Source organism: Poecile atricapillus, chromosome 4 (genome assembly GCF_030490865.1).
Source record: "Poecile atricapillus isolate bPoeAtr1 chromosome 4, bPoeAtr1.hap1, whole genome shotgun sequence".
Taxonomy (NCBI): Eukaryota; Metazoa; Chordata; class Aves; order Passeriformes; family Paridae; genus Poecile; species Poecile atricapillus.
Genome location: NC_081252.1, coordinates 74,331,141 through 74,358,746, shown reverse-complemented (window position 1 = coordinate 74,358,746; position 27,606 = coordinate 74,331,141). Strand labels below are relative to the sequence as shown.

Below are 27,606 nucleotides of genomic sequence, written 5' to 3'. Positions count from 1 at the left end.
CCGCGCATCCCGCGGGCCGAGGGTACCCGCGCCGCTCCCGCGCCCCCGAGGTTCCCGCACCGCCGCGCAGTCCCGGGTTCGGGGCTCCCCGCACCGTGTCGCCTCTCCCGGCCCCGGGGTTCCCACGCCCCGGCTGCGGGGCCGCCCGGGGTCCCGGTACCGGCCGGCATCGCAGGGCCGATGCTCGCAGCACCCGGTCCGGCCGCCGCCCCTCTCCCCGGCCGAGCCTCCTCCCCATCCCACCCGGTACCTGGTGCTCGGCGGCGGCGGCGGCGGCGGCGCGGGTCCGGCAGCGGCGGGCGCGGGGCTCGGCGGGGCGGGGCGGTGCGCGCTCTCCGGTACCGGGGCGGAGCCGGCGGGGGCGGAGCGGGGCGGGGGGCGGAGCCCCGCGATGGAGGAGCGCGCCCGGGAGCCGAGCCCCGGAGGAGCCGCGGTCCCGGCACCGGGAGAGCGCTGCCCGGGCGCTGCGGTGGCTGCGAGCCCCGGTCCCGCGGGCTCCCGGCGTGCCGGTGCTGCTGCGCGGGGCAGCGCTCGGCGGGGCTGCCGCGGGGCTGTGGCACCGCATGGATTCCCGAAAGACCGCGAGCTGTCAGGGTTTGATCCATTTGCTTCGCACAAGAGAATTCCCTGCAAACCCCTCGTAGCCAGGGCTGGCCGAGGGAGCGCGTTGCTTCCCCGCGGCAGCTCTCGGTGGGCTGCTCCCCATCCCGAGGGGCTCCCGGAGCCCTCGGTCACCGGCAGCAGCCACATCCCTCCCCGAACAGTCCGCTTTGGTCTGCACGTCGCTGGCAAGGTCCGGCCTGGGGCTGCAATGGGGCTCCGTCTCCGCCGGAATCCCGGAGGAAGCTCAGGCAGTGCCGGAAGGTGCCTGCGGTACCCGGGATGGGCAGCGGTGCCCAGCGCCCGGTGCCGCCCTCACAGGGCTCACGGCACGGCAGTCTCTGGGGATGGGCTGGCACCTGTAGCCACCCACAGAGCCCCGTCAGTGACACCGGGGCACAGCAGGGCCATCACTCCTCCTGAGCTTGCAGGACGATGCTTTTATCCCAGAAACAGCTGCCCTTTCCCACCGTTTCCAGCCTCGGATGTATCTCTGGGACAGCTTTCCGGGCAGCATCCCGCTCGTGCACGCTCTACTTGTCTTGCTACAACGCTGGGAGCCTCCTGGAGTGGAGCTGAGGGCTCTGTTTGGGACCCTTCACTGGAAGCACTCCAGAAGGAACCTGCTTGCCATTTTCAAAATGCCTTTTCATCCAGAGATGGCCTTAACTTATCTCAAAAATGACAGAGGTGCTTCAGCACCACTCTGTAATTACACCTGCATCCCCCTGGCATCATGGTGGGCGCAGGAGCCATCCCGTCCCTGGAGTGGGATACACAGTCTGGGAACTGGACATGAAGGGGCCAGGAGGTCTGGGGAGCTGGGGAAGAAGGGATCGGGGAAGGTCCAGCTGGGGCTCTGGGTCACGAACTGGCTGGAGGAGCAAGGACAGTGTCCTGTTCCATGAGCCTGACCAGCTCCTCTCCCCAGAGTCACTACGTGGCCTGCATGGCCGCCATCCTGAGCCAGATGGACAAGGATCACTACAGCACCTACATCCAGGCGTTCCCTTCCCGGCCGGAGCTGATGGTGAGTGCTGCCCCTCGGCAACACCAGCACCTCCCTCACAGCATCCCCGGAGGGCACTGCAGTCCAGCACAGCTCCTGACATCTCTCCCTCCCTTGCAGGACTTCCTCATGGAGACTTTTATCCTTTTCAAGGATCTGATTGGGAAGACGGTGTATCCCGGTGACTGGGTGGTGATGAACATGGTGCAGAACCGGTGAGGGGCTGCGGAGGGACCCGCAGGGGGATGCTGGGGAGGGTGTGAGCACCTGGGATGCCTCGGGGCAGGCGGGCACTGGAGCACGGCTCCGGACATGCAGGACTGGTGTGATGGACAGGGTTTATCTGTGCTGAGGTGGGCACCAAGGAGCTGCCCCCCTCTGTGTGATGATGGTGGGCACAAAGGAGCTGCCCCTCTCTGTGTGATGATGGTGGGCACACCGGGTTGGGCAGTGGGCACGCCCGTGCTGCCCTCACTCAGTGCCCGTGCTCACTCGCCCCAGGGAATTCCTGCGTGCCATCAACCAGTTTGCCACGACCTTAACCGAGATGTTCCTGAGCAACAGCAACTTCGAGCTGCAGGTGGGTGTGAGCTGCCTCAGTCCTGCTTTGGGCCAGGTGGGTCAGGAGAGGACCCAGGTCACCGTGCCCACCCAGCCTGGCACTCATCCCTGTGCTTCCACTGCAGCTTTGGAACAACTATTTCCACCTGGCCGTGGCTTTCCTCACCCAGGACTCTCTGCAGCTGGAGAACTTCTCCCCAGCTAAAAGGAACAGTATCCTGGCCAAGTGAGTCCCCACCCGCCCTGCCCCGGGCTGCCACCACGCCACGAGGTCAGGAGTTTTGGGATGAGCCAGGCGGGGCTGCAGAGCGGTGCTGACTGGCCTCTGTCCCGGCAGGTACGGGGACATGAGAGCCACGATCGGAGCATCCATCCGGGACATGTGGTACAGCCTCGGTGAGCCACGCTGGGCAGCGATGGGGGATTTTTGGGTCTCTGCGGGCTGATATCCATCAGCACTGCGCCCAGGGTGGGTGTGGGGAGCGGGGTTTTGCTGGTTTGGGCATGGGAACCTGCACGGGTGTGGATCTGCCCCCCAGCCCTCCCTATCCTCCCAGGCCAGCGCAAGATCGAGTTTATCCCGGGCATGGTGGGTCCCATCCTGGAGATGACGCTGGTGCCGGAGCTGGAGCTGCGCAAGTCCACCATCCCCATCTTCTTCGACATGATGCTCTGCGAGCAGCGGCTCACCGGGAGCTTCAGCCGGGTGAGAGCCAAGGCTGCTCCTGGGGGAGCAGGATGGGGTGGGAACCACCCACACCACGGGAGTGGCACGGCCTGGGAGCGGGGACGGGAAGCGTCTCTTTAGGATGGTCTCAGCTCCCTCTTTAGGAGGGGCTGCTCCAAGCTCAGCCCATCTTCATCTCCGCTCTGCAGTTTGAGGATGAGATCCTGCGCAGGCTGGACAGCGAGGTGGAGGGCGGCCGGGGGGATGAGCAGTACATGCAGCTTTTCAAGAGCATGTGAGTGTGCGGTGACATCCCTGTCCCTTCTCCCCAGGGCACAGCCCTTTGCTGTCACCATTCCCTGCCATCCCACTCCTCCTCACGCTGTGCCCTGGCCCGGAAGGTGCCACGGGGGGAAAGGGATCAGTGAGGAGGAAGGCTGGTGCCTGAGCACCATCGTGTGCCCTCTGCACAGCTCTGCTGCCCCAGCCAGCCTGCCCCAGCTGTTTCCTCTGCCCCAGGAGATGCTGCTGTCCCCGGTGATGCCCCTGCCCTAGGAATTACCCTTGTCCTGCCCTAGAAATTACCCTGTGCCTTAAGTGATACCCCTGTCCTGGGTGATGCCACTGCCCCAGGTGTTATCTCTGCCCCAGGAATCACTCCTGCCCTGGGTGATGCCCCTGCTCTGCCCAGGTTTTGTCCCTGTCCTTTGGTGCTGAGCAGGGTCAGTGGTGGAAGCACTGCAGAGCTGGCTGTGCAGTGGGACCCGTGGCCCCCTCTCTTCCCCAGCCTGCTGAGCTGCTGCCAAAGTCACCCCGAGCTGGCCAAGCCTGGAGAGGACTTTGTGAGGCTGGTGAGTGAACTCCTGGAGCGGCTCCTGGACTACCGGGCTGTCATGAATGATGAGAACAAGACCTACAGCATGAGCTGCACCGTCAACCTCCTGGTGAGCCCTTGTGCCCTGCTCCAGCTTCCTGAGGCTGGCAGGGCTCATCCCCATGTCCCCAGCTCCCTGGGGTGACCAGGGTTTGTTCCCTTGCTCCCCAAGTCCCCACGGTGCCCCTGGCACAGCAGAGAGGGCTGCACATGGTGCCGGAGCTGTGGCCAACCCCATCCCTGTGTGGGGCAGCACCATGACCCAGAGGGTGCCATGTGCCCCTGGGGCCACTCAAACAGCCTCATCTGCCTTTCCACAGAACTTCTACAAGGAGATCGACCGCCAGGCCATGTACATCAGGTGAGCACAGCCCTGGGAACACCAGCAGCACCTGGGGTGGGGGGTCCTGAGCATTCCCAGCAGGATGGGGTTGGCAGAGTGGCCTGGGGGCGGGATGATGCTGCTCTCTGCCCAAACTGTTCTGTCGTGCCCCACACACGGGACCACCGCTCCCCATGCACGGCTCTGTCACTCCCAGGTACCTGTACAAGCTGAAGGACCTGCACATCAGCTACGAGAACTACACGGAGGGAGCCTACACGCTGCTGCTGCACGCCCGGCTGCTCGCGGTGGGCACTCCGGGGGCTGGGAGGAGTGGGCAGCCCTGTGTGGGCTTGGTGTGACAGGTCCCTGCTCCCTTGTGCAGTGGTCAGAGGAGCTGAATGCAGCCCCAGTGCCAGGCCCACACGGCCTCCACCTGCACACTCAGCGCCAGCTGAAGGAGGCTCTGTACAACCAGATCATTGAATACTTCGACCAGGGCAAGGTGAGTGTGGCCACCTCTGAAACCCTGCAGCCTCTGAAACCCTGCAACTGGAGGGAGCTGGGCTGGCTTAGGGTAAGCCTGGCCCCCTTGCCACCACTCCCCCCTGTTCCAAGCTCCCAGACCCCATTCTCAGCACAGCCTCTCACTCCCCAGTGCTGCAGAAGGGCTGGAGCTGCTCTGCAGTGAGCCTGGGCTGGATGCTTCACCCCACAGCCACTGTCCTTCATCCCATCCTTATCCCATCCCTATCCCATCCCTATTCCATCCCTATCCCATCCTATTGCAGTCCTTGTACTGCCAGGGGCTGACAGCTTGGACATCTCAGGACAGAGGCTGAGATGCTCCATGGCTGGAGATGGTGGGAAGCCAAGTCCTTCTGCTGCCCACTGGACCACCAGTCCCCACAGGAGAGCCCTCTCCCCATCCTCACAGGGGGCAGGGGTGCAGGTGCCCCCACAGGCAGGGTGGTCTCTGCAGGAAATCCCTGATGCCCCCTTCCCCAGTTCACCCTGCACTGGGGGGCCCTGCCTGACCCCTCCCTTCTCCAGATGTGGGAGGAGGCCATCCACATCTGCAAGGAGCTGGCAGAGCAGTACGAGAGCCACGTGTTTGACTACGAAATGCTGAGTGACATCCTGGTGGGTGCCCAGGCTGGGCTGGGGGTGCTGCTGGCAGGGCAGCATGGCAGGGATGAGCTGGGGGGAATGGGCAGACCCCATCCTGTCCTCATCCTGCCCTTCTCCTCTGCAGCAACGAGAAGCCAAGTTCTATGAGAAGATCCTGAAGGTGCTGCGGCCCAGCCCGGACTATTTTGCCGTAGGGTACTACGGGCAGGGCTTCCCCACCTTCCTCCGGGTAAGCAGAACCAGGAGCAGCTCCACAGCTGCCACCTCGGTACCCAAGGAAACCAAATCCTCACTGGTCTCCAGCTGGATGTGGAGCTGTGGATCAGGACTCTCTGAGTGTCATCATCCAGCCTGCTCCTTACCCAGCATCTCTCCCATCCACATCTGGCCTGGAGAGGGACGTGTGAGAGAGCTCATATGGTTTACACAGGTCCAGCCACTCTCCCCCATCCACCCATGCTGCCACACCCTTGTAGAAGACACTGAATTTTCAGGCAGGATTTGTCCTTAGTGGCATTGCTCAGCTGGCACCAATCCTGATTCTCTATGTGCCTTCTTTATTTTTCCTTTAGTTCCTGGGTTTGGGGAGATACTGTTTTTCCATAGGGGGGTGTGTCCTGCTTAGCAGGGGGCTCAGCCTTACCAGCACCGGTCAGTGCTCTGGGGCTCGCCAGCCCCACTCTGTGGCACAGGGATGAGCTGTCACCTTCCTACCCTGCAGAACAAGGTCTTCATCTACCGCGGCAAGGAGTACGAACGGCGTGAGGACTTTGAGATGCAGCTGCTGAGCCCCTTCCCCAATGCTGAGAAGCTGAAGAGCACATCTCCCCCTGGCCAGGAGATCACCGCCTCCCCAGGGCAGTGTATCCTCTGCGCACAGGGACGGGGCTGGGAGGGTGGCTTGGTCTCTGTCCATCACTCTCCATGTGGGAATTCCTTACGTGCCTCTCTGTAGCCCTGGGGTTCACCCCTCAGGGCTCTGGAGCCCCTCTCCCCAGCAGCCCTGTCCTCCAGTGTGTGCCTGTGGCTCCTTCACTCCCACAGACATCCAGTGCTTCACCGTGCAGCCGGCAGAGGAAGCCAAGGTCCGGCTCAGGGGCCGGAGCATCCCGGAGCAGATCACCAAGTGAGTGTCCAGCACAGGGAGCCCCTGCTCTGCTCACTGTGGGTGGGACACAGTGAGGGTCCTGTCCCATTTCTGCCCCTTCCCTCCCCACAGCTTCTACAAAGCCAACCACATCCAGCGGTTCAGCTACTCACGGCCTTTCAAGAGGGGCCCGAATGACCCCGACAATGAATTTGCAGTGAGTGCTGGGAGGAGCTGCCAGGACCCCCAGCTGGGAGGGACAGGGTCAGCTAAGGGTCCAGAGGGGAGACAGGGGATCCCTGCTCCTGGGATGGGGAAGGCGGTGTCCTGATGGTCCTGTCCTGATGGAGGTGGGAGCCCCCCATGCCATGAGGCAGCCAGGGGTGACCCAGTGTGACAGGAGGAGGGTGGGGAGTGACTGCTGCTCTTCCCACAGAACATGTGGATTGAGCGGACAACCTTCAGGACAGCCTATCCCCTGCCCGGCATCCTGCGCTGGTTCGTTGTGACCTCCACTGAAACGGTGAGGAGGGGGCTGGGGGGCAGCAGGGCCCTCCCAGGATCCTGATGGATCCCAGCCCTGCCAGGAGCTCAAGCTGGGGCATGGGGAGCGTGTCCTGCCTGTGCCAAGCTCCGTGGGCAGCAGGGACAGTGTGTGGGGAGCAGCAGAGGCGCTGGAGGGGTGTCAGCAACCGCTGCCACGGCTCCGTGCGTGGGCTTTGTTCCTCTGTCAGAGACAGGGGCTCGGCCAACATCCAGGGAGCCTCAGGAGGCACGGCAGTGGAGATGTGATGTGCCCTGCTGGGCTGTCACAGGATGTCCTGGCTGGGCTGTCACGGGATGCTGCAGGCACAAGGACGTATGGCTGCATGAGTGCTGCACGTGTGCCTGCCGTGGTGCTCAGGCTGTGCACCCCACTGCGGCACAGCTGCACCCCCAGAGTGACACCAGTGGTTAGGCAGGTTTCCTGTAGCCTCACTGCTGCCTCCCTGTGCCCATGGGATTGATCCTGTGCTGGGAGCAGGGACCAGCATGGCCAGCACATCCCCATGAACTCTCACTCAGCCCCAGGCACCCGGTGCCAGGGGTCTGAGGGGCTTCATGGGGTGAGATGTGCAGCCCCAGGGGTCCCTCCTGCCAGGCTGGGGAGAGCCCACCCTGCCAGCCTTAACAAGGAGGGGCAGGTGGCTGTGCCAGCAAGTGTTGAGCCCTCCCTGCACACAGATCATCATCTCCCCCCTGGAAAACGCCATTGAGACTATGATGAAAACCAATGAGAAAATCATGAGTGAGATCAACCGGCACCAGAACGACCCCAGCCTGCCCATCAACCCTCTCTCCATGCTGCTCAACGGCATCGTGGACCCCGCTGTCATGGGTGGCTTTACCAAGTATGAGAAGGTGAGGACACGCAGGGGCTCCATCAGGGCTGGCTGGGCACACCCAGGACTAGCCCTGGCACCGCTCTGCCATCCCTGGCCTGTGTGGGACTGAGGAAGGGTCGTTGCAGGCTTTTTTCCAGGAGCCCTACATGCAGGAGCACCCTGAGGACGCAGGGAACATTGAGAAGCTGAAGGACCTGATCGCCTGGCAGGTACCAGGTGCAGCAGCCCTCTGGCAGGGACAGCTGCCCCCGGTGTCCCAGGGAGCCCCACGAGTCCCTGTTCTCCCACAGATCCCGCTGCTGGCAGAGGGAATCCGGATCCATGGGCAGAAGGTGACAGAGGACCTGCGGCCCTTCCATGAGCGCATGGAGCAGTGCTTTGAGCAGCTGCGGGCCAAGGTGGAGAGTCAGTACGGGGTGCGCGAGATGGTGAGTGCCACAGCGCTGGGGGTCACAGGCGGTGCCTGGCATCATGGGGGTGACACTGGACAAGCCAATGCAGCTGTGGGGCAGCAGGGAGCAGCTGGCTGAGGCCACAGCTGGGGCAGGAACAGAGTGAGGAGCACTGGGCATGAGGGACCTCAGGGTCCCTGCCTGCCCTGGGAGGTGGGACAGCCCTTCTGGGGGTGGCTGGCGCTGGCACAGAAGCAGGACTGGTTAGAGGGGATACAATTTAACATCACAGTCACCCCAGGACAAGAGGGCACTAGGGATGGGCTGGGGAGGCTCTGCCCTCTCACCCCTCCTGGCTGTCTCAGATGTTCTTTGAGGACCGGCGGAGCGGCCGACCCCGGTCCATAGCCTGGGTACCTGACTGGGACCGGCTGAGCCACGCTGGAGCCAGGCAAGTGCTGCAGGGGGGAGTGCTGGTCGTCCCCTCTCACTGCCCTCAGCCCTCCCTGCTGAGCCTTTCTCACTCTAGCCCAGGTGCTTTTCTCTCACCTCCCAAGTCCTTTGCCCTTCCACCTTCGCTTTATGCCAAATGCATCTCAGGGGTCCGTCCTGCCAGGCCACCATGGTGGTCCTGTCCCTATGGGGGGCATGGAGGAGAGACACCCCTGGCTCACCTGGACACTGCTGTCACCTGAGCCATCCACTCTAGTCCCCCAACCCTTCCCTGCTGAGCTCTGCTGTAGATGGAGCCTGGCTGAGTGCACCCAGTGATGCTCCTGCTGGTCCATGGCATAGCCCTGCTCCTCCTTCCCCTGCTGCCCCTCACCTGTCCCAGTCACCCCACAGCATGGAGGCACCCCCAACCCCAAAGCCTGCCCCCCGCCCCTCTGAGAGCGAGGACCACAGGACCGAGCGCAAGGAGAACCGCGCCAGCTCCATCTTCGGGCCCTGGCGGCAGGACCCACGCCAGTCCATCTCAGAGCTGCCAGAGCCCAAGGTGATGCTCAGCACAGCCCTGGTGCCTCCCTGGGGCCCTGCTCGCGCTCCCCTGGGTGTCCTGCTGCACCCAGAGCCCCCAGCCCAGATGGGATCCCTCGAGGGGCTGGTGGCAGCCCCTGCTGCAGGGAGGGCAGGAACAGGGGCTGGATGGGCACAAGGCTGGAGACCCAGGGCTGCAGGGGCTGCCATCCAGCCCGGCCCTCCAAGGTGCTGAGGCTTCCTTCTGTGCTCCAGGACAAGAAGTGGAGATTCTCCTGCAACATGAGTGAGAGCAGCCTGAGCACTGATGGGAAACAGCCCCCGCCAAGCCGAGCTGCTGCCGACGCTCAGCCCAGTGCTGCAGGTACAACCTGCCAGGCCACCTTCCTGAGAGTCCCTACAGCCCCACAAGCAGGGCTGTGCCCTCCCACACCACCCCTGGCACAGGTCCCCTCACCCTCTTGTGGTGGCACAGAGGGAACACAGGGCCATCCCCTGCTGAACGCTCCCTGCGGGGCTGCAGCCATTGCTCCTGGACCTTGTGCCGCTGGGTCTTGGTGCCAAGAGCTGTTCCTGGTGGGAGCCAGCCCCCTGCTTCTGGCTGGGCTCACAGCCCATGGCACCTCTGTCTCCTCTGCCCAGCACTGCCATGCTCCCCTAGGCAGGAGAGCTGGCACTGACAGGCCTGGGGACTTACAGCCCTGGGGACACCGATGGGCCCTATGCACCCCCAGGCTGCCTGAGCCTCCATCCCACCTCTCCTGCCTGCACAGGCTCATCCCTGTCTCCCACTGGCTTTGGTGGCCGTGTGAAGAGCGCCAGCAAGCTCCCACCACTGCCCCGCAAGTTCAACCCCGCGGTGTACGAGACATTCCTGGAGCAGAGTGATGCTGCAGCAGGAGGGAAGGTACTGGAGGGGAGGCACTGGCTGGCCCTGGCCTCCATTCCCACCACCCCTCACATCCCTCTCTGCTCACAGGCATCCACATCCCCGACAGCGGATGGCAACAGAAGTCTCAAGTCACCACCGCTGCCGCCACCCAAGTCCAGGCGACTGTCACAGCTCTGACCTGATGCCACCTGCAGCTGCACTGTCTGCAGGGGCCACTCCTGCCCAGAGTGCCTCTGTGCCCAGCCAGCTGCCCAACCCACAGCCCTGCTTGATTCTCACCTGCTGGAGCACCTCCCGCAGTACTGACACCCAGAGCACCCCACATGGCCATGGGAGTCTCTGTGTGCACCAGGCACTGCCACCCCGTGTCCCGCCAGCTCTGGCTATTGCCATCCTCCAGGTGTCCCCGGGGGCTGGGACCCACCTGGCCCTGGATGCTTCCTGTGCCACTGGAGCCATACTGAGCTCCTACACATGCAGCCCCTCCCAGCCATGAGGACATCCCTCCCTCCACACGAGCTGCCCACGGACTGTGCCAGTGGCAGCGAGCCAGAGACTTCCCCAGTGGCGTTTCCATGTGATTCCTGCTCCCCGCTGGTGGGACAGCTCCCATCCCTTGGCTGCCCACCCCATCCTGCAGCACCAGGACACACAGGAGACAGCCAGGTGTGCACACAGGCCCTGGCAGCCTCACACTCTGTAGTGCCACCTCTCCTGTCCACATCTGCCACCTGGCAGGTGTCACTGCCCTGACTGGCCATGCCACGCTCAGCTCCTGCCTCTGCACTGCAGCCACGGCTAATAAAGGGCAAATGCATCAGCTGAGCACCTGCGTGGGGCTGAGCACCGTGTGAGCCCCAGCAGCCACCCCTGCTTGCCCACAGCCCACCCAGGGGCTCACGCCCAGCTGGCACCACCCCAAAGCACAGGGATTCCAGGGAGTCCAGTGGTCACTTCCCAAGCCAGGCTGGGCTGGCTGGACACAGGGAGGGGACTCTCTGCTCAGCCCCTGAGCTGGCACAGGGCTCTTTATTCAGGTGGGCTCAGTTGTATTTACAGTCTGTTACAGGGGGACCTGGACCTGTAACCAGGGGCTGGGGAGGGCAGGGGCTGCCTGCAGCTGGGAGCTGCCATCAGCAGGTTCTGGTCTATGGGGGAGAGTGGGATCAGCTCCTGAGGCAAGGGCTGAGGGAGAGACACGGGGAGAAGGCGCCTCGTGCCACGAACATGGGGCCTGGGAGCGGTCAGGCTGCGCTGGGGCCGGGCTCTCCCTCCATTCCCATTCTGCTGCCTGCCCAGATCCTCACAGAGGGTTGGCCGAGGAGGCTGCCAGGCGCTTCCCAATGTAGATCCTGGATTGGAGAGAGTGACTGTGAGGCACTGGTACAGGGGGCTGGGCCCCAGCATGGGGAGATGGCAGCAGACCACTGCAGCTGCTGGGAGCAGCGGTACACGACAGCACCCCAGGATGAGCAGCCCAAATGCAGGAGTGTTCCCTCCTCCCCCAGTCCCAGGGTGAGACCCTCCAGACACTCCCCCAGCCCCATGCTGAGGGCCACAGACACTCACCCAAGCCCCAGGGTCAGCAGGTGGCTGAGCAGGAGTGAGGGGATGAAGAGCAGCAGCAACTCTGAACTGAAAAGTCTCTTCTTCCTCCCCACTGCACCTCCCTGCAGGCTCCACAGCACTGGCTGCGGGGAGCACACAAAGGCAAATTCCCTGGGGAAAGCTCATGGTTAACAGGGACACAGGGACAGCAGGATGGGGGTCAGTAGGACGTGCTGGTCAGAGACACAGGACTTACTTTGGAGACAGGTACCGAGGGCAGCGGGTACAAGCCCAGCCCAGGGACGCTGTCAGGCGTCGCTGCCTCCACTTGGCTTCCTCTGGCACATCCCACTGGAAAGAGACAAAGAGCAGGTCAGAGCAGGGCCTGGGGGCACAGCAGGGTGTGGTGGGGGCAGCTCCCTCACCTGCCGGGGGTGGGAGCAGCCTGGCAGGGGCTGGCTGTGGGCAGGCAGCACCTCACTCTCCCCTGGCTGATCACTCCCATGGCTGGCTCCGTCGTCATCCCAGGCTGGGGACCCCAGCACAAGCAGGGCCCTGCAAACAGAAACCCTCGGTCACTGAGCCCAGCCTGTGGCTCCCAGCGCCAGCCACGGCTCAGCAGGGCTCTGGAGCCTGGCTCCCCCTCAGGACTCACCCGTCACTGCTCTCTGTCTCCAGCTGGGCCTCCAGCAGCATCCGCTCCACGTCGGCGTGGCAGGAGAATGGAGAAGGTGCCGGCTCGGGCTCGGGGCAGCCTGGGCCACACCGCAGCTCCACCCAGGAGCCTGGGGGGACTGTCAGCCCCTGCGCTGTCCCGGGCCCACCCCTGCACCCCATCCCGGCCAGGAGCCCCTGCCGGCACACCCCGCACCCCTGCCTGCAGACCGCAGGAACACCAAGCACAGTCCCCGACCCGGGACGTCCTGTGCACCCCGGGGCTCCTCTCCCAGAACCCACAGCTGCCTCTGCCCCCGCGGTGCTCATCAGTCCCCCGATACCCGCACTGACCCAACCCCCGGTGCCCACCAGCCTGCCCAGGATCCCCACAATCCCTGGCCCCCGGCGCACATCAGTCCCCCAGAAACCCCGCCTGGGCTCCCCACTGACCCGCTCCCCATCCACAGCGCACATCAGCCACCCGGGACTCCCGGTCACCCCATGTGTGCATGTCAGCCCCTTGACCCGCGGGCTCCCCACTGTCCCCAAGCCCGCAGTGCCCCGTCCCGCCCGGGTCTCCCATTCTCCCAAACCCCTCGGTGCCCCGAAGCCCCCGGTTCCCCGGCCCCCCCGGGTCCCCCATTGCCCCGATCCCGCCCCGGTGCCCCGGTTCCCCTCGGACCGTCGTCGCCGGCTCCCGCCATGGCCCCGCGGGTGCTCCGCGCGCAGCCCCCGCCGCTGACAGTCACGTGACGCCCGCGAGCCCCCATGTAAATAAAACCACCGGCACCGGTCTCTTAAAGGGGCGCTGGCTCCGCCCGCTTGGGCCCGCGAGCCGCAGCTCGCCCGGCCGCGGGGGCGGCGGCCCCGCCGCGTTGCCTCTTTAAGCGGCGCCTACGTGCGGCGCGCGAGCAGGCGTCGGCTGCGGCGCGTGCAGACCCGCACGGAGCCGGCCCGGCCCCGCCCCCCCCGCTGGCCCCGCCCCCTCGCCCCGGTGCCCGCACAGCCCGAGCCGCGCCGGACGCTGCCGCCGTTTATTTCCGCCGCCAGGGGGCGCCCCCGCCCCGCCCGTCCCGCCCGCGCGGGGCCCGCGCGCTCCCGGTGCCACCGGCCGGGCCCGGCCCGGTCAGGGGCTCCGGTCAGGGGCTGCCGCCGGCCCAGCCCGGCCCGGTCAGGGGCTGCCGCCGGCCCTTGCCGCGCCGTGCTTCTCAGCGAACCGCCTGCGGGAGAGAGCGCCCTCAGACACCGCTGGCACCACCTGAGGGGCCTCCCGCAAACCCACCCGGGGATCGCCCATCTGGCCAGGAAGCAGCCCCGAGGTACCGGGACCCGGGGATACTGCAGCACCCCGGGGCCGGGCACTCCTGGCTGCACGCTGGCTCTGGTCGGACCCGTTTCATTCCAAACTGGCCTGGAGCCCAGGGAAATGGGTGACGGCAGCAGGAGCTGCTCTGGAAGGGCCATGGGGGAGGTAAAGTCCCAGCTGGGAACAAAAACAATGAAGCACGGACCAAGCCAGGGCTGCCCATAGCAGCTCACGGTCTCCCAGGACCACCCACGGGAGTCCCCGTGTCCCAGCAGATCCCAGCCAGGTTTCCCAACAGGACAGTTCCCTCGGCACCACCCCAGCTGATCAGTGCCCAACAAGCCCAGGCACACTCAACTTCCCCTCAAACACATCCTCAATTTTCTCTGTCTTCCTAAACCAAGACCAGAACTAGCCTCTTGTCCCAGGATTTTCCTCATGAAAACCCTGCACAGAGACCAAACTCACTCCCTGTGCCCTCACACCAAGGAGGATTAACCAGGGCGCTGTCCTTGGTGCCAAACAGGAACGTCCTGCCCACACCGAGGGTGTCAGTGGGACCCCAGAGAAACCCAGTCCCATGGGGGCTCCATTCCACTGGAGAGCCCAGTGCCTGGGGCACCTCGGGTGCTGCTGGGGCTTGGGCGGGGGGAGATTTTGTGTGGCCCTGGCACAGGGTGGTGTGGGGGGCTCTCACCTCCTGGCATAGTCGTACAAGGCTCGTTTTCTCTCCTGCAAGGACAGGTGACGCTCCACGGGGGACTTTGCAAACTGCTTTGTAGCCGGCTGGAAGAGAAAGCACAGGAGCCATCAGGAGACAGATGAAGCAGGGGTCTGCTTGGTAGCTCTGGAAGGACCCGGCATGCCAGGCTGGTGATCCGTGCCCCTGGCTAGTCCTGAACACGAGCCACCAGAGCAAGGAGACACAACCCCGAAGTACCTTGGAAGAAGGCGCAGCCACAGAGCCCTGGATGCCAGAAGCAGCTGCAGCCTGGGAGGTAGACGGGGCAGGCAGGTCTTCAGCCTCTTTACTCTCAGGGAAGAAAGAAACTCTCCCCTCCAGCAAGTTGGCAATGGTGGTGTCCACACAATTGGTTTGGACTGCAGGAACAAAAGAGACGCATTAGAGATCAGGACACTCCATCCTGGCTGCCAATGTGTACAAATGCAGTGGGGAAAAGGTTTCTTCCTTCAGACCCCAGGAGGTGCCTCTACATCCCTGCTGCCACCCCAGTCCCTGCTCACCCAAGTCTGTCCTGATGACCTCCAAGGGCACGTGAGGCAGCACCTCCTTGACCTGCTGTGCCATGGCCACGACCCTCACGTCCTCGGGAGCACCCCCAGGCAGGCTGGGGGGCACCCTGGGCCGGGCTGCCGGGCGCTGGCTCGAGGCTGCAGGAGAAAGGACAGTGGGCACAGGGTGAGGGACTAAAAGTGGGCAGTCTGTCACTGAGAGTAGACAGAGGCTCCCCCAAAAGCAGAGCCCAGGCTGAGGTTCCGTAGCCAGGACCCCCCCAGGACCCCCACCTGGGGCAAAGGGCAGCCGTGACGTGTGTCTCAGCCTCTTCATGTGCTCGGTCCTGTCGGCAGCGGTGATCCGTGTGGATACCACACCCAGCTCCATGGCCAAGAGCTGTGGAACGCAGAGGAGTCACACAAGAAACACAACACACACAGCCCAGGCAGCCCCTCCATGCTGGGGAGCATGTCTGGGGTATGTGGAGCCACTGTGAGGGCAAGAGGGCTGGGAACTGATTTCTCCAGGGCCTCTGGGATGCATTTCAGTGTTTCATTTCACGAGAAGGACCAGGAATAGCAATATCATCCTGCCAAAACAGGCTGACAAGGAGATATGAGATGTCTGGAGCTGTGAAGTACCCAGCACATATGGGCAAGGTGGAAAAACAACTGCTTTGTTTGATTTGTGGCATTATAAAAAGTGGGTGAAAGGTTTGAACTCGATGGGAAGAGCCCTGATAACTGCAGAATGTCACCTCAATGCGAGGTGGCAAATAAGCCATGAAATAACGGAGTTCTTCCAAGAGGCAATAAATATATACCAGAGCTCCCATCACACAAACACACCTAGAAATACCCTCTGCAACTCTCCCTGCACCCCGCTCTCCTCTGTGCCCATTCCAAAGGGCAGCAGTCCTACACATCCCTCTCCCACACCACCTTCCTACCTCCTGAACTCGGAGCGCAAAGTCCTCACTCCGCTCATCTGCTTGTCTGGGGACAGACGGCATCCACCTGAGTGGGGACAACAGCACATGCAGCCAGCCCTGCTGGGAGCAGCCCCTGGGGACACCCTGCCAGAGGCAGCCATGCCATCCCCACCTCCACGCTCCCTGCTCACCCCACACCTTTCCCCACAGGAGCACCAAACCCCAACACCCAAATCCAGGACATGGCAGAAGACAGAACTGGCTCACTGGAGCTCCCTTAGCCCTCCAGTGTAACACGAGGGATCTGCAGCTCCCAGAAAGGCTTTAATGAGGATCTGTGGCCATTAACATGGAAGTAGAAAACAGGTCACCCAGAATTCAGGCAGATAGAACCAGGGAAAGGCTTTCCTTTGCTGAAATACACCAAGCCCTACATTTGATTCCCAGTCCCTTCCACTGCCCTCATTGCAGCAAAGCTACTCAGCCAGCCTAGGCTCACACCCAGGCCCTGGGAAGGGGTCTGGACCACCCCATCCCCCTGGATCATCACCCCGCTCCCAAGGGATCACAGGGACAGACAGAGACCCTGGGGGCCAGCACTGCTGGACTGAGCAGCCCAGCTTCAAAAACACACCTGGAAACCTGAACTAAACACCCGGAGACACTGAGACTCCTCTCCTTCCCCAACAGGAACCAGGAGCCCTCTCCACATCAGACATGGCCAGACCCAGATTGGTGCTGAGCCCAGCCCTGCTGAGGCACCCAGGGAGGGAGCTCTCACTGCCACAGTGACACCACAGCCCTGCCCACCCTCAACCCTGCCCCAAACGGAAGAGAGAGACGTAGTACCTTACTTGATAAACTGTGAAGGGAACGAAGAAGGTCCAGAGCAGCTCTGTGATCCAGGAGGAATCAGCCACGCTCTGGGGAGGAGAGCATAGTGAGATCCCACCATGGAAAAGGAGCTGGTCCAGGTTCCACTGGGCAGAGCACACCTGAGCTGTGGCTGAAGGATTGGGAAAGTGGGAATGGCAAAGCCAGTGCAAGCAGGGCAAGCCCCAGGGCAGCTTCACCCTCACTGATCATCACCAGTTTTCACTGCTCCCAATGAAAACTTTCCTCCCACTAAGACCTCCCTCAGTATTCCCCCAATTCCCTACCAGTCTGTGCCTTCAGAAAGCACAAAAAATGCCTGAAAACCTGTTGCAGAGGATTACAACAAAAACCTACTCATGTTTCCTCAGAACCATGAACAATCCTTCCTCATTCTGGTGGCAACAGCCTCTCTGTGATGTCCCAGCTCCTGTAAGGTCTCCCAGGGAACAGCCTCAGCTTGTGCCAGGGGAGGCCCAGGTTGGATATTGGGAAAATTCCTCCTGGGAAGGGTTGTCCAGCCCTGGCACAGCTCCCCAGGGTAGGGAGAAGTCCCTATTGCTGGAGGGATTTAACAGCACTGTGGATGTAGCACTTGGGGACAGGGTCAGTGGTAGCCTTGGCAGTGCTTGGGGAATGGCTGGACCCCACAGGCTCAGAGGGATTTTCCAAACAATTCAGTGATTCTCAGACAGGATTGTGCCTGGCTTATCCCACAGCCTGGGAAGAGGAGTTGTACATGAGATAAACCCTGAAAGGCCAGCCACAAGGGGAACAGAGAAACCTCGTTTCCTGGACAAACACAACTTCAGAACCCTAAACACAAATGCCTGGAGTGATGCCCACAGCCAGATTTCAGTTACACTGCCTGTGCCACAGAACAACACCCTCCTGCAATATTCCATACAACTGGAGCTGGAGAAAATTCTTTCTTATCCCCAAATTTGGTGTTAGGCCCAACCCAGTGCCTAATATACATTACACAATGATCTAAGAAAACTTTCTATAAAACACCAATTGAATCATTCAAAATATCACATCTCCAATCTTTCCAGTATCTGATGGTTTAAGATCACCCCAGAAATCCACTAGGATTTACTAGCCAATGTGCAGGAAGCACAAAGTCCTGCTCAGATTCTGGGGGTAAAATTTGAGCCAAGAAGTGACTGTAACCAGCACCTCCACACAGACCTGCTCTTCTCCCTGACATGAACGAGGGAAGGGATGCACAGACACACACACAACTTGTCACATCTCAGAATTTCTCAATGCAAACAAACCCATAAAAACATCAGATATTCCTTATAAACTGTCTAGAACAGAAAAACTCTCACACTTCTCTGGAGGCGTCATTCAAAATGTAGCTTATCCTCATTGCTAGAAATCTGCAACTTCACCCACGCTTGTGGCGTGCCTCAACTCTGTCTCAACACCCCTGGCCTAGCAAGAGTTAACAAAAATTCCTGCAGTTCTCATCCCTGCACACATCCAGGTTACTCCTCACCCTGCCAGGGGTTCATTTGCTGTGTTCCCAGAAACACCAGACCCATGAGTGACAGCCATGACTGGCAGCTCTCTGTGGTTACCAGATCATAAATAATAAATATCAAAAATAAGAAATTCAACAAAGCCTTGCTGAGAGCAGTTTCCCTGCAATGCCTTCAGCAGTGCTGCCATTGCCCTCGTGAACTTTATCCCTTGTGTGGGGCTGCTCTTGCACCATGTCCTGTGTCTGTGCCTGGGCCACCAGCTCAGGAGCCTCCAGAGCCCTGTGTGACCTTTGGCATGAGGACTGACTGCAGCTGGTCTTTCACAGCAGGGAGCTCACCAAGAGGAAAGCAGACTGCACTGGCCAGGAAGCCAGAGGCACAGTGACAGCCAGCTGGGCCACCAAACATCTGTCAGACTGGCCAGTGTAACCAGGGGAGTCCTGACTGGCCAAGTTCCCAGGAAAGGCAGTGAGAACAGTGTTAGCCCTGAGCAGCTGGTTCCAGGGTGCCAGCACACGAGGCCAGGCCACATCTCCAAAGCAGGAGCAGAAAGAAAAGCTGTACCCAGCCCACACCCTGTCCCTGTGCCCACCACTCACCACAGCCACCAACGGCCTCCGGACCTGCAGGGCAACGGGCTGGACCTCATCCAGGATGGAGAAGGGCCAGGAGCTGGAAAGGAGGAATTGTGCAGTGAATGATCCCAGAACCAGAGCTGCCATTCCCAGCTGCCCTGCTGCAGGAATTCCCGCTCCCCTGCTGTGGGAATTCCCACTCCCTCACCTGAAGCGGAGCAGCCCGGCCCTGCCGTTGGTGGCCGCCTCCTCTGGGAACAGCAGCAGTGGTGGGTTCCCTTGGTGGGCCGAGTATTCCTTCAGGGAATCCACCAGCTCCGCACGGCTGCCTGTCACTCCCAGCTCCATGAATCCCCGGGACCAGCAGATGAACCCTGAGGCACCGCTCAGGGCAGGCTGCAAGAACAGAAGTGAGGAGGAAACACTGCCCTGCCCACCCTTCCAGGCCCTCCTGCCCCACCTTCCCAGGTGACAGAGGTGACAAAGCTCCTGTTCATTGGTAAAAACCCCTGGATCCCTGAGAGTGACCTGCACTGACAGCACTGGTGGCTGAGAACACGTTACTGCCAGGCCTCAGTCCCTACTCCAGCCTCGATTCCACAGGAAATGGATTCCAAATCATCCGTTCAGACCGTGCCCTGCCTGCCAGACACATCCACTCCCAGCTGTCCCCAGTGTTCTCTCCAGCAGTCCCTGACACACTTGGCAGGACACACACCACTTCCAGGAGTCCCCCCTCTCCAGGCCAGGGGTAAATCAATGGCTCTGCAGGACACAGGAGCCACACGGAGCCTGCTGACTCAGGAACTCCACACACCAAGAATTTTACAGGAGAGCATGGACAGCCCAGAACTACCCAAGGACCACTGACATGCAGCTCCCTCAGCACCCTGCATGCCCCCCCAAAAACTTCCCACCCAGTGCTGAGGGAAACCCCACAACCAGCCCTGCCCCCTTATCCAAAAGGCCAGAGAAGGAAGCAGCTGCTGGAAGGAAGAGAAGGAAGCACTCTTCCACCAAAATCAACCCCCACTGTAACAGCTCTTGCAGCTCCTCACCCCGTTCCACTTTTTCATGCAGAGCCCAAGAGTGACACTGAGCCACAGAAAACACCTCAAGGTTAACACCCTGAGTTAACAAATCAGATTTGGAAATGAAACCTTCCAGGATCTGAAAGAGCCTAGAGGGAAGCTGGAGAGGGAATCTGCACCAGAAACTGGAGCGACAAGATAAGGATTAGTGGGAAGAACCAAAAGAGGAGAAATATAGGCTGGATATTAGGAAAATATTTTTGACTGTGAGAGTGGCAAGGTTACCCAGAGAAGCTGTGGCTGCCCCTGGATCCCTGGAAGTGTCCAAGGCCAGGCTGAACGGGGCTTGGAGTCACTTGGGCTGGTGGAAGGTGTCCCTGCCCGTGGCAGGGCGTGGCACTGAGTGGGTTTCAAGCTGCCTTCCACCGTGACCACTGCAGCACCAAAGCGGGCAGAGCTGCCCGTGCCCCGCCCGAGGGGAGGAGCCCCGGCCGTGCCCTCACCGTGTTGCAGGAGGTGAGCAGGCTGACAACGTTGTGGTCGAAGGGGGTGACGTGGTTGGCAATGAAGACCCTGGTGCCAGCCCCACGCAGCCGAGGGTCGCTCTGACGCACCAGCAACCCCAGCACGGAGCACATCACACGGACAATGAACCTGCCAGGGGAACAAGGATCTTCCTCAGCTCCTGCCCTCTGAACCACTGCTAGGTGACATGTCCAACAGACAAGGGCCCAGAAATTCTGGCAGGTGGACAGATGGCTCTGGGATCAAATGGAAATGATACATCTGGAGCAGGAATTGCTGTGGGGCTGGGATGAGGGCAGCAAGTGCCCACAGAACTCCTGAGCAGCACACCAGGCTGATCCACATGCTCCAGACCAGTCCCTGAGCACTCCAGAGGTAGCTGCCAGCGCCGGGCTTGGCAGAAGAAGCACCTCCAAGGCTCCTGAAGACAAGGAGTCCTGAAGACACAGCTCCCCACAGATCCTACCCTGAGCCGAGCCCCCACGGCTGGGGACACCCGAGGGCCGGGGCGGCCCTGCCACCCCACACCCAGCCCGGGCAGCAGCCGGAGCCCCCCGAGGTCACGCACCGGCGCACCACGCTGTCGGGCAGGGCGCAGCTGACCAGGAACACGTGGACGCCGATGAAGACACGCAAGACGAGCAGGCAGAGCCCCACGGGGGCGTAAAGCAGCAAGGCCAGGAGCAGGAACCCATCGCTCGGGAACCTGCAGGGGCACAGAGCGGCCGGGGCCGTCTGAGCGTGGCCGGGGCGATCCCAAGGACCCGCCCTGCGGCCGCCGCTCCGCGTGGTCCCCCCAGCAAGTCTCCCAACCCACTTCGGGCACACCCCGGGCCCTCCCGGGTCCCCCCACGGGTCACCCCGACCTTCCCCACGGGGATTCCGTGAGACACCCCCGCCCTCCCCTAACCCCGCGACCCCCGCCCAGAGTTCCAGCAGTTCTCGCGCGGCTCCCCCGGGAGTCCACCGGCCAGGCACTCACCGGTGCGAGTCAAAGAGCCGCTCGGGGCCCGGGGCCGCGGGCGGCTCCATCCCCGCCGTGCCGGCGCCTCACTGCCGCCCCGCACCCGCCGCCATCTTGCCCGCGGCCGCGCGCCAGGCCCGCGCGGGGCACGCTGGGAGCGCGCCGCCTTCCTGACCCTCACCGCGCCGCCGCAGCACTCTCGGCCCGGCCGCGGCCCTCGGCGGCTCCGGCGGGCTCGATGAGCGGCTCTGACAACGGGGCTGCCCTACTCCGCTGTCGCGCCGGTTATCGGCACATCTCGCTGACGGCGGGACGGTAGCTCCCAGCGGGACTACAACTCCCGGCGTACCCCGCAGCAGAACACGCTTCCGTCAGGTCCCGCCTCGGAACTACCACTCCCGGCGTGCCCCGCGGCGGAGGACAGAGTCGGGCAGACCCTGCCCCAGGACTACAACTCCCGTAGTGCCCTGCGGCCCGGCCCCGCCCCGCGGGGCGCGGTTTCTTCTCGGCAGCATGGCGGCAGCGGCGCGGAGGGTGCGGATCCGGTGTATCCCGGTGCCCCCGGGTGTACAGCGCTGGTGCCGAGCGTTGACCGGGGCCGCTGAACTGCCGCCGCCCCCTCCCCCTCCTCCTCCTCCTCCTTCCCATTCTCCGCCGCCCTCCGCCAGGGGCCGGTCTCTGGCGGCGGCGGTGGGCGCCGGGGCGGCGGCGCTGGTGCTGCTGTGGGCCCGGGAGCGCCGCCGGCCCCCGCTAAGCGCCGCCGTGCCCGCCCCGCCGCCCGCCCCGCCGCCTACCTCGCCCCGCGCCGCCTTCAACTTCATCGCCGACGTGGTGGAGAAGACGGCGCCCGCGCTGGTCTACGTGGAGATCGTGGGCAGGTACCGGCACCGGGAGGTCCCCGGGACAGATTTCCCTCCTCCCTGCGCAGTGTGGCCTCGGCCCCTCCGGGACCTCTGCCGGCTTGTCCTGAACCGTCCCGGAGGCTCCCGAAAGTGCCTCGGGAGAGACCGACACGCGGCTGCCACACGTCGCTGCCGCTTCCGTGTCCTCCGGGGCCGTCTGGCGGAGCTGCCTCCCGGGCTGCCCCCGTTAGTCTGCCTGGGAGCAGCACTCGGCATTTCCCTGTGTGCTCTCTAATGTTCTCACCATCCAATGCCTCCGGCCTCTCGGAGCACCTCTGTGCAGCAGCTCTCCCCTCTGGCTGGGTGACTTCTGCTTCTAGCTTGGTGTCACCCGTGTGCAGTGTCACCCTCTCTGTCTCGCAATTTAAGGAGGAATCAGCTGGTGCTGCTCCTTCCCTGGGTTCCTGACCCACACTGGCAATAATTCACCATCAGCTGGGCTTTGGCCTTGCTGGTCCATCCCATTTTCCATTCCCTTCACTTGACTACCAGCAGAGGTTGTGGTGATTGACCAGGGCCCAGAGTTGTGAGTCTGCTCCCGCTATCAGGAAACGTTCCTGTGGCCTCTCAGGTATTTGTTACCTGCTCAAAGGCTGGGCTCCATGTGTTCTGGCCTTGTCTCTGCCAAAGATCACAGCCCCTCCTGCTCTTGCACGCTTCTCTTCCTGGTAGGAATGTTCCTTTGTGGCTGTGCACGAACTCTGGATTCCTGCTGCGTTCATGCAGATTCCCCTCTTTGTGCAGACTGTTGGGACAGGGAAGGATTTCCCCATCGTGCTGCTGCCTGCACACCCTCACTGCTCCCTGCTGTCCCTGCCACCCCTCCTGACCCGTGCCCTCCTTGCAGGCACCCCTTCCTGGGCCGGGAGGTTCCCATCTCCAACGGTTCCGGCTTCCTGGTGTCCCCGGACGGGCTGATCGTCACCAACGCTCACGTGGTGGCCAACCGGCGTCGTGTGCGGGTGAAGCTGGCGAGCGGCGAGATGTACGACGCCGTGGTGCACGACGTGGACCAGGTGGCGGACATCGCCACCATCAAGATCAAGCCCAAGGTGCGTGAGTGTCACAGCCGTGGGGACACCGGGGAGCGGGGACATTCCTGTGTTTGTCACGCTGACCGGCTCGCTCCCCACAGCACCCGCTGCCCACGCTGCCGCTGGGGCGCTCGGCTGAGGTGAGGCAGGGCGAGTTTGTGGTGGCCATGGGCAGCCCCTTCGCCCTGCAGAATACCATCACCTCGGGCATCGTCAGCTCGGCGCAGCGCGGCAGCCGCGAGCTGGGCCTGGCCGCCACCGACATGGAGTACATCCAGACCGACGCTGCCATCGATGTAAGGGACGTGGGCACTGGGAGGGAGGAGGGGCTCGCATGGGGGTTCTGGCTGGTCACCCTGGGATTGGCCTCAGGATGGGGCTCTTGTGGTCTGCTCACACTCTCTCTCTCCTCTGCTGCAGTTTGGGAACTCTGGGGGCCCCCTCGTCAACCTGGTGAGTCCTGCTGCTTGTCTCCTTGCTGGCTGGGACAGGGATGTGCCATGTGCCCCTTGCTTCCCCCTGTGCGAGCTGCGTGCTGGGAGGAGGGAGAGGAGGGCTAAGCCTGGTGTGAGAACCCTGTGCAGTATCTGAGGCAGGTGGAACTGATGGGGCTCTGGTGGAGATGAGGTCTGGCTGGTGCTGGCAGGGCAGGGCCAGGGACTGCCTGGACTCATCCCATAGACTCAACCTTGGCAGGGTCAGGCAGGACACAGGGACAGCAGCCTGGGAAGGGGTGGGCACACAGGCAGGACCCCAGGCGGGTGCAGTAGTTCCCCTGCTCTCCACAGTGATCCAGGCTGGGTAGCCCAGTGCCCTTTCCCTGCAGGATGGCGAGGTGATTGGCGTGAACACCATGAAGGTGACCTCGGGCATCTCCTTTGCCATCCCTTCTGACCGGCTGCGGAAGTTCCTGCAGAAGGAGGAGCAGCGCAAGAGTAAGTGGGGACCTCCATGCTCGGGTGCTGGGGGAGGCTCTGGCACAGCTGAACTTCCCAAGAAAGGCAGGGAGAGCAGGAGAAGTGTTTGGGGCCTCATCTGGTGCCACAGGAAAGCTGTGCTGCTGCTCCCCTGCCCTGCCTGGTTCTCCTGTGACACTGGGGAGGGACATTCTCTGTCAAAAATCTGACAAACTGGGGAAGCCAAGTCACGGTGTAAAATGCATCCTGGAGCACCTGGAATGCTCCTGCTGGCACTGGGAACTGGACTGAACTGTTGTAAGGATTTGGAGTGGCTCTGGATGCTCCCTGTTGTGAGGGCTCAGCCCAGTACTGTTCTGTTTTCCAGCCATGACATTCCATGTCCTGTCCTTCCACAGGCTCTTGGTTTGGCAATGCAGAGACAAAGCGCCGCTACATCGGGGTGATGATGCTGACCCTCACTCCCAGGTACCTGTCCTGAGGTCAGGGGCCAACAGATTGGTCCTGTTGGGGCAGGGATGTGCTGGGATCTTCCCAACTAACTGAGGGTGCCTGGTTTTGGGAGGTTTAAGCTTTCACTCTCGAATCTCTTTGTGCTTGTGTTGTTGTTAGACTCCTGGCTGGCTCAGGGGTAAATTGGAAACTTGCAAGTTTCTACATTTGTAGTAGACTGTGAGCAGATAAAAAGTGCTCTGCCTGACAGGAGGGTGGAGCCAGGTGGGAGTTCCCTGTCCCAGGGAACAAGGGACAGGACTAGAGGAAACTGCCTCAGGTTGTGCCATGGGAGGCTGAGGTTGGATACTGGGAAAATTCCTTCTTGGAAAGGGCTGTCCAGCCCTGGCACATCTGCCTAGGGCAATGGTGGAGTCCCCATCCCTGGGGGGATTTAACAGCTGTGTGGATGTGGCACTTGGGGACAGGGTCAGTGGTGGCCTTGGCAGAGCTGGGGTTGGACTTGATCTTAGAAGTCTTTTCTAAACCAAACAATTCTGTGAAGTGCCCATGTCAGTAAGCAGGACCTGTGCTCTCACCTGTGGGAGGTCTCAAGGACAACACCTGCTCTGGTTCTTTGGTTCTTGCAGTCACATTTCAGGGACCTTCAGCTGCCTCGTGGGGCTGGTGTTGTGCCATGCTGGGCAAACACCTTCTGGGGCTGTGCTCTGCTCTCCTAAGTCTGGTGAGTTCCCCAGTGCCCAGCAGATGGTGCTGGTACCCGGCAGAACCCGAGGGATGTGGGAGGCCGGCCCAGGCTCCTCCTGCTTTCCTGGCCACGCTTGCAGAGACCGGGTCTGTAAGGAAGCAGTGTGAAATTCCTCGGACACGGCTCCTGGGAAACCACCTGACTGCCAGGCTTGTTTGTGCCCAGCAGGAAGGGCTCCCAACAAGGGATTGCTTGCCTTGGAATCGGGTGACTGCCCTGAACACCCTGAACCTTTCCATCTGGAAACCTTTCCCTGGCACAGGAAGGAGAAGCTCCATGTTGGGCACAGGCTCAGGCACAGACCCTGTTCTGTCCATGGTGCCCATGCCAGATAAGAGAGAGTGGGCACAGAGACATGTGAGGGTCCACGAAAAATCCCTTTTTTTACTGTGAGAAGGGTGCTTAGACCCTGGCACACATAGCCTGGAGGGTCCTTGGGGATCCTCAAAACCCAACTGGACACAGTCCAGAGCAGCTTGCCCTGACTGAGGCTGCTGGGGGTTGGGAGAGATGAGCTTGAGAGGCTTCTTCCCACCTTTGCTGTGTGAAATTGGGAAGGGTTGGCAGCTTTTACTGGGCTGTGGGATTGCACAGTAGAGTTCAGCACGGACTACAGCCACGTGGGGAGTCCTGACTGGCTGAGCAGGGACCTGACAGGAGCAGAGCTGGGCAGACACTGAGTGTGTGGGTCTTCAGGGACTGGAGCTGATGCAGTGTTTGAGGGAAGAATGCTGTCACTCCAGAGACATCCAGCTGGAGTGCTGCAACAGTTGGGGAGAGTCCAAAGAGGAGCTGTGAGAGATGCAGAGTTTAAATTTGGTTTAGAAATCCTACAGTCTGTGGGAAAGTTGGAGAAACTGTGATTGTTTAGTCTCTAGACTCAGGAGGAGAGTTCTGCTGACACGTCTGGCAGGAAGAGGGGCACAGCTTGTGTTGTTTATCCTGCCCACCTAGGGCACAGAAGTGAAACCGCAGTAGGGGAGGGATGGGTCTGACCCTGGGAAGGGTGATGTGACGTTGGGATGTGCATCACCACAGCTCTGATCCAGCTGGCAGCTGCTCCAGGGGTTTCCAGCTCTCCCTGGTGCCACTGGGATTCTCGTCTTCTCGTTCTGACAGGAGGATGGCTGTGTTAGGGGCTGGCAGCTGTGGCTTGTGCTCAGCAGGGAGCAGGAACACCGGAGGGGAGGTTCTGTGCCTGCTCTCTAATCCTGTGCAGCTGCAGGGAGTGGGGTGGGAGCTCTGCTCTGCCTCCAGCCCCATCCCTGATGCTGATGTTCACTCTGCAGCATCCTGGCAGAGCTGAAGCTGCGTGACCCCACCTTTCCCGACATCTCCTACGGCGTGCTGATCCACAAGGTGATCATCGGCTCCCCGGCACACCAGTAAGTGCTGCCCTGTGCCTCAGGGGTGTGTCAGGGAGCATCTGTGGGATGTATTTTGCTGCAGAGCAGCAGGGCTTGGGCTCTGCAGCAGAAACCATCTGGGGACCTTTTCCCAGGCTGGGTGGCTCGCTGGCCAAGTACCAGTGCGGCTGTAGAACCCCTTGGTGCCGCAGCTCCCGCTGCACTTGCCATGATGATGACGCCGAGTGTCTGCCTCACCCTCTGCCTGTTCATCCGTGTTCTCCCCGCAGGGCAGGGCTGAAGGCCGGGGATGTGGTGCTGGAGATCAACGGGACGGCATCGCGGCGCGCCGAGGACGTGTACGAGGCGGTGCGGACACAGCAGAACCTGGCCCTGCTGGTGCGGCGCGGCTACGACACTCTGCTGGTGAGCGTCGTCCCCGAGGTCACCGAGTAGCAGAGACCGAACGGTGCTGGCCCGGAGCCGAGGGCAGGACTGAGATGTGTCCGTGCTGGCCAGGCAGAGATGGAGAGCTCGTGCAGGGCTGGAAGGGGCCAGGAGAGGGGCCTGTGCTTGGGTGACTTGTGATGCAGCTGCTCCCCTCTATACTCAAATAAAGCACTTTTCTAGCAGCCCCCAGGGCCATGTGGCCTCCTTCCCATGGCAGAAGCAGTTATCTTGTGGAGGCTGGGCTGTGTGGGACCCTGCTCCTGTCAGTTCCCATATGAGACCCTGTGGCTGGGGAGGAGCTTGCTGTGCCTCCAGGGACCTTAGCAATGTTCATGCCACCTGCTTGGTCCCCACCTGGGCTGGGATCTGACTCCTCTCTGTACCTGGCAGGCAGCTGTTGAGCCATAGATTGTGTGGCTCTTCTGTGAGAGTGGCCCCAGAGCGGGTCTGGGACCAGCATTACCTCCCTGGAGTGCAGCAGTGCTGCTGTGCCATGGCTGTCTGGTCACATCCCTTCTGCTGGGAGCTCTGTGACTGCTCCAAGCCCTGTGTCCACATCTCCTGTGCAGCAGCTTTCCAGGCCGTGGTGAACTCGGTGTCAATGTTGGACTTGTGATGGCTGGGGCAGCATCTCCTGGCCCTGATGTCCAGGAGGAGGGGAGCCGCAGCCGGGCCGGGGCTCTGCCTGTCCCGCCCCTAGCTGGCTGTCGGTGCTGGAGCT

General features: G+C 62.0%; 4 protein-coding genes across 7 annotated transcripts in view; 2 read left to right on the top strand and 2 right to left on the bottom strand.

Annotated features, from left to right (window-relative positions):
• The window catches only part of LOC131578424 (dedicator of cytokinesis protein 2-like), a 45,709-nt gene extending 34,890 nt beyond the window's left edge, over positions 1-10,819 (top strand). The window contains exons 29-52 of one of the 2 annotated variants that reach the window (XM_058837081.1): positions 1,532-1,630; positions 1,730-1,824; positions 2,111-2,189; positions 2,296-2,396; positions 2,508-2,566; positions 2,728-2,876; positions 3,047-3,132; positions 3,625-3,781; positions 4,032-4,072; positions 4,251-4,341; positions 4,419-4,538; positions 5,087-5,176; positions 5,289-5,393; positions 5,886-6,027; positions 6,209-6,290; positions 6,384-6,468; positions 6,688-6,774; positions 7,476-7,652; positions 7,774-7,845; positions 7,927-8,064; positions 8,394-9,025; positions 9,262-9,370; positions 9,780-9,913; positions 9,986-10,819. In XM_058837081.1, coding sequence (XP_058693064.1) covers positions 1,532-1,630; positions 1,730-1,824; positions 2,111-2,189; positions 2,296-2,396; positions 2,508-2,566; positions 2,728-2,876; positions 3,047-3,132; positions 3,625-3,781; positions 4,032-4,072; positions 4,251-4,341; positions 4,419-4,538; positions 5,087-5,176; positions 5,289-5,393; positions 5,886-6,027; positions 6,209-6,290; positions 6,384-6,468; positions 6,688-6,774; positions 7,476-7,652; positions 7,774-7,845; positions 7,927-8,064; positions 8,394-8,723 — 2,385 coding nt within the window. In that variant the 3' untranslated portion in view covers positions 8,724-9,025; positions 9,262-9,370; positions 9,780-9,913; positions 9,986-10,819. Of the gene's footprint in view, positions 1-1,531; positions 1,631-1,729; positions 1,825-2,110; positions 2,190-2,295; positions 2,397-2,507; positions 2,567-2,727; positions 2,877-3,046; positions 3,133-3,624; positions 3,782-4,031; positions 4,073-4,250; positions 4,342-4,418; positions 4,539-5,086; positions 5,177-5,288; positions 5,394-5,885; positions 6,028-6,208; positions 6,291-6,383; positions 6,469-6,687; positions 6,775-7,475; positions 7,653-7,761; positions 7,846-7,926; positions 8,065-8,393; positions 9,026-9,261; positions 9,371-9,779; positions 9,914-9,985 lie in introns of both variants that reach the window. The other variant, XM_058837080.1, reaches the window with a different exon arrangement.
• An 81-nt stretch (positions 10,820-10,900) lies between these two features.
• LOC131578428 (BCL2/adenovirus E1B 19 kDa protein-interacting protein 3-like) lies at positions 10,901-13,060 on the bottom strand. 2 transcript variants are annotated; one of them, XM_058837086.1, is made up of 6 exons: positions 12,786-13,060; positions 12,102-12,231; positions 11,872-12,001; positions 11,703-11,797; positions 11,468-11,617; positions 10,901-11,250 (listed from the first exon to the last, which is right to left on the bottom strand). In XM_058837086.1, exons 1-6 carry the CDS (start codon positions 12,871-12,873, stop codon positions 11,202-11,204), a joined length of 642 nt encoding a protein of 213 aa, XP_058693069.1. In that variant the 5' UTR covers positions 12,874-13,060; the 3' UTR covers positions 10,901-11,201. The 2 variants fall into 2 exon arrangements, with proteins under 2 accessions (XP_058693069.1, XP_058693068.1); XM_058837085.1 differs by lacking the exon at positions 12,786-13,060 and having other exon boundaries at positions 12,102-12,747.
• A 63-nt stretch (positions 13,061-13,123) lies between these two features.
• Positions 13,124-21,302, bottom strand: AUP1 (AUP1 lipid droplet regulating VLDL assembly factor). 2 transcript variants are annotated; one of them, XM_058837083.1, is made up of 12 exons: positions 21,054-21,302; positions 20,640-20,777; positions 20,050-20,200; positions 18,724-18,911; positions 18,540-18,612; positions 16,427-16,500; positions 15,596-15,662; positions 14,937-15,042; positions 14,655-14,801; positions 14,350-14,510; positions 14,107-14,195; positions 13,124-13,323 (listed from the first exon to the last, which is right to left on the bottom strand). In XM_058837083.1, the coding sequence occupies exons 1-12, from the start codon at positions 21,101-21,103 to the stop codon at positions 13,275-13,277; spliced, it is 1,293 nt and encodes a 430-aa protein (XP_058693066.1). In that variant the 5' UTR covers positions 21,104-21,302; the 3' UTR covers positions 13,124-13,274. The 2 variants fall into 2 exon arrangements, with proteins under 2 accessions (XP_058693066.1, XP_058693067.1); XM_058837084.1 differs by lacking the exon at positions 20,640-20,777.
• On the top strand, positions 21,302-27,111 carry HTRA2 (HtrA serine peptidase 2). The gene is made up of 8 exons (XM_058837087.1): positions 21,302-21,913; positions 22,785-22,989; positions 23,073-23,267; positions 23,392-23,424; positions 23,798-23,906; positions 24,287-24,356; positions 26,379-26,474; positions 26,726-27,111. Exons 1-8 carry the CDS (start codon positions 21,549-21,551, stop codon positions 26,889-26,891), a joined length of 1,239 nt encoding a protein of 412 aa, XP_058693070.1. The 5' UTR covers positions 21,302-21,548; the 3' UTR covers positions 26,892-27,111.
• Positions 27,112-27,606: the final 495 nt, after the last annotated feature.

What these genes read in the sequence shown, in the direction of transcription:
- HTRA2 (XM_058837087.1), top strand. Translation starts at nt 21,549, where the DNA reads ATGGCGGCAGCGGCGCGGAGGGTGCGGATCCGGTGTATCCCGGTGCCC. An exon ending in GGGGCCCCCTCGTCAACCTG is followed by an intron (nt 23,425 to 23,797) that starts GTGAGTCCTGCT and finishes CTTTCCCTGCAG; the next exon opens with GATGGCGAGGTGATTGGCGT. An exon ending in ATGCTGACCCTCACTCCCAG is followed by an intron (nt 24,357 to 26,378) that starts GTACCTGTCCTG and finishes TTCACTCTGCAG; the next exon opens with CATCCTGGCAGAGCTGAAGC.
- AUP1 (XM_058837083.1), bottom strand. Translation starts at nt 21,103, where the DNA reads ATGGAGCCGCCCGCGGCCCCGGGCCCCGAGCGGCTCTTTGACTCGCAC. An exon ending in TGCTCACCTCCTGCAACACG is followed by an intron (nt 18,912 to 20,049) that starts GTGAGGGCACGG and finishes CTGTTCTTGCAG; the next exon opens with CCTGCCCTGAGCGGTGCCTC. An exon ending in GGTCATCAGGACAGACTTGG is followed by an intron (nt 14,511 to 14,654) that starts GTGAGCAGGGAC and finishes TTGTTCCTGCAG; the next exon opens with TCCAAACCAATTGTGTGGAC.
- LOC131578428 (XM_058837085.1), bottom strand. Translation starts at nt 12,577, where the DNA reads ATGTGCGCTGTGGATGGGGAGCGGGTCAGTGGGGAGCCCAGGCGGGGT. An exon ending in GAGACAGAGAGCAGTGACGG is followed by an intron (nt 12,002 to 12,101) that starts GTGAGTCCTGAG and finishes TTCTGTTTGCAG; the next exon opens with GGCCCTGCTTGTGCTGGGGT. An exon ending in CCTCGGTACCTGTCTCCAAA is followed by an intron (nt 11,618 to 11,702) that starts GTAAGTCCTGTG and finishes AGCTTTCCCCAG; the next exon opens with GGAATTTGCCTTTGTGTGCT.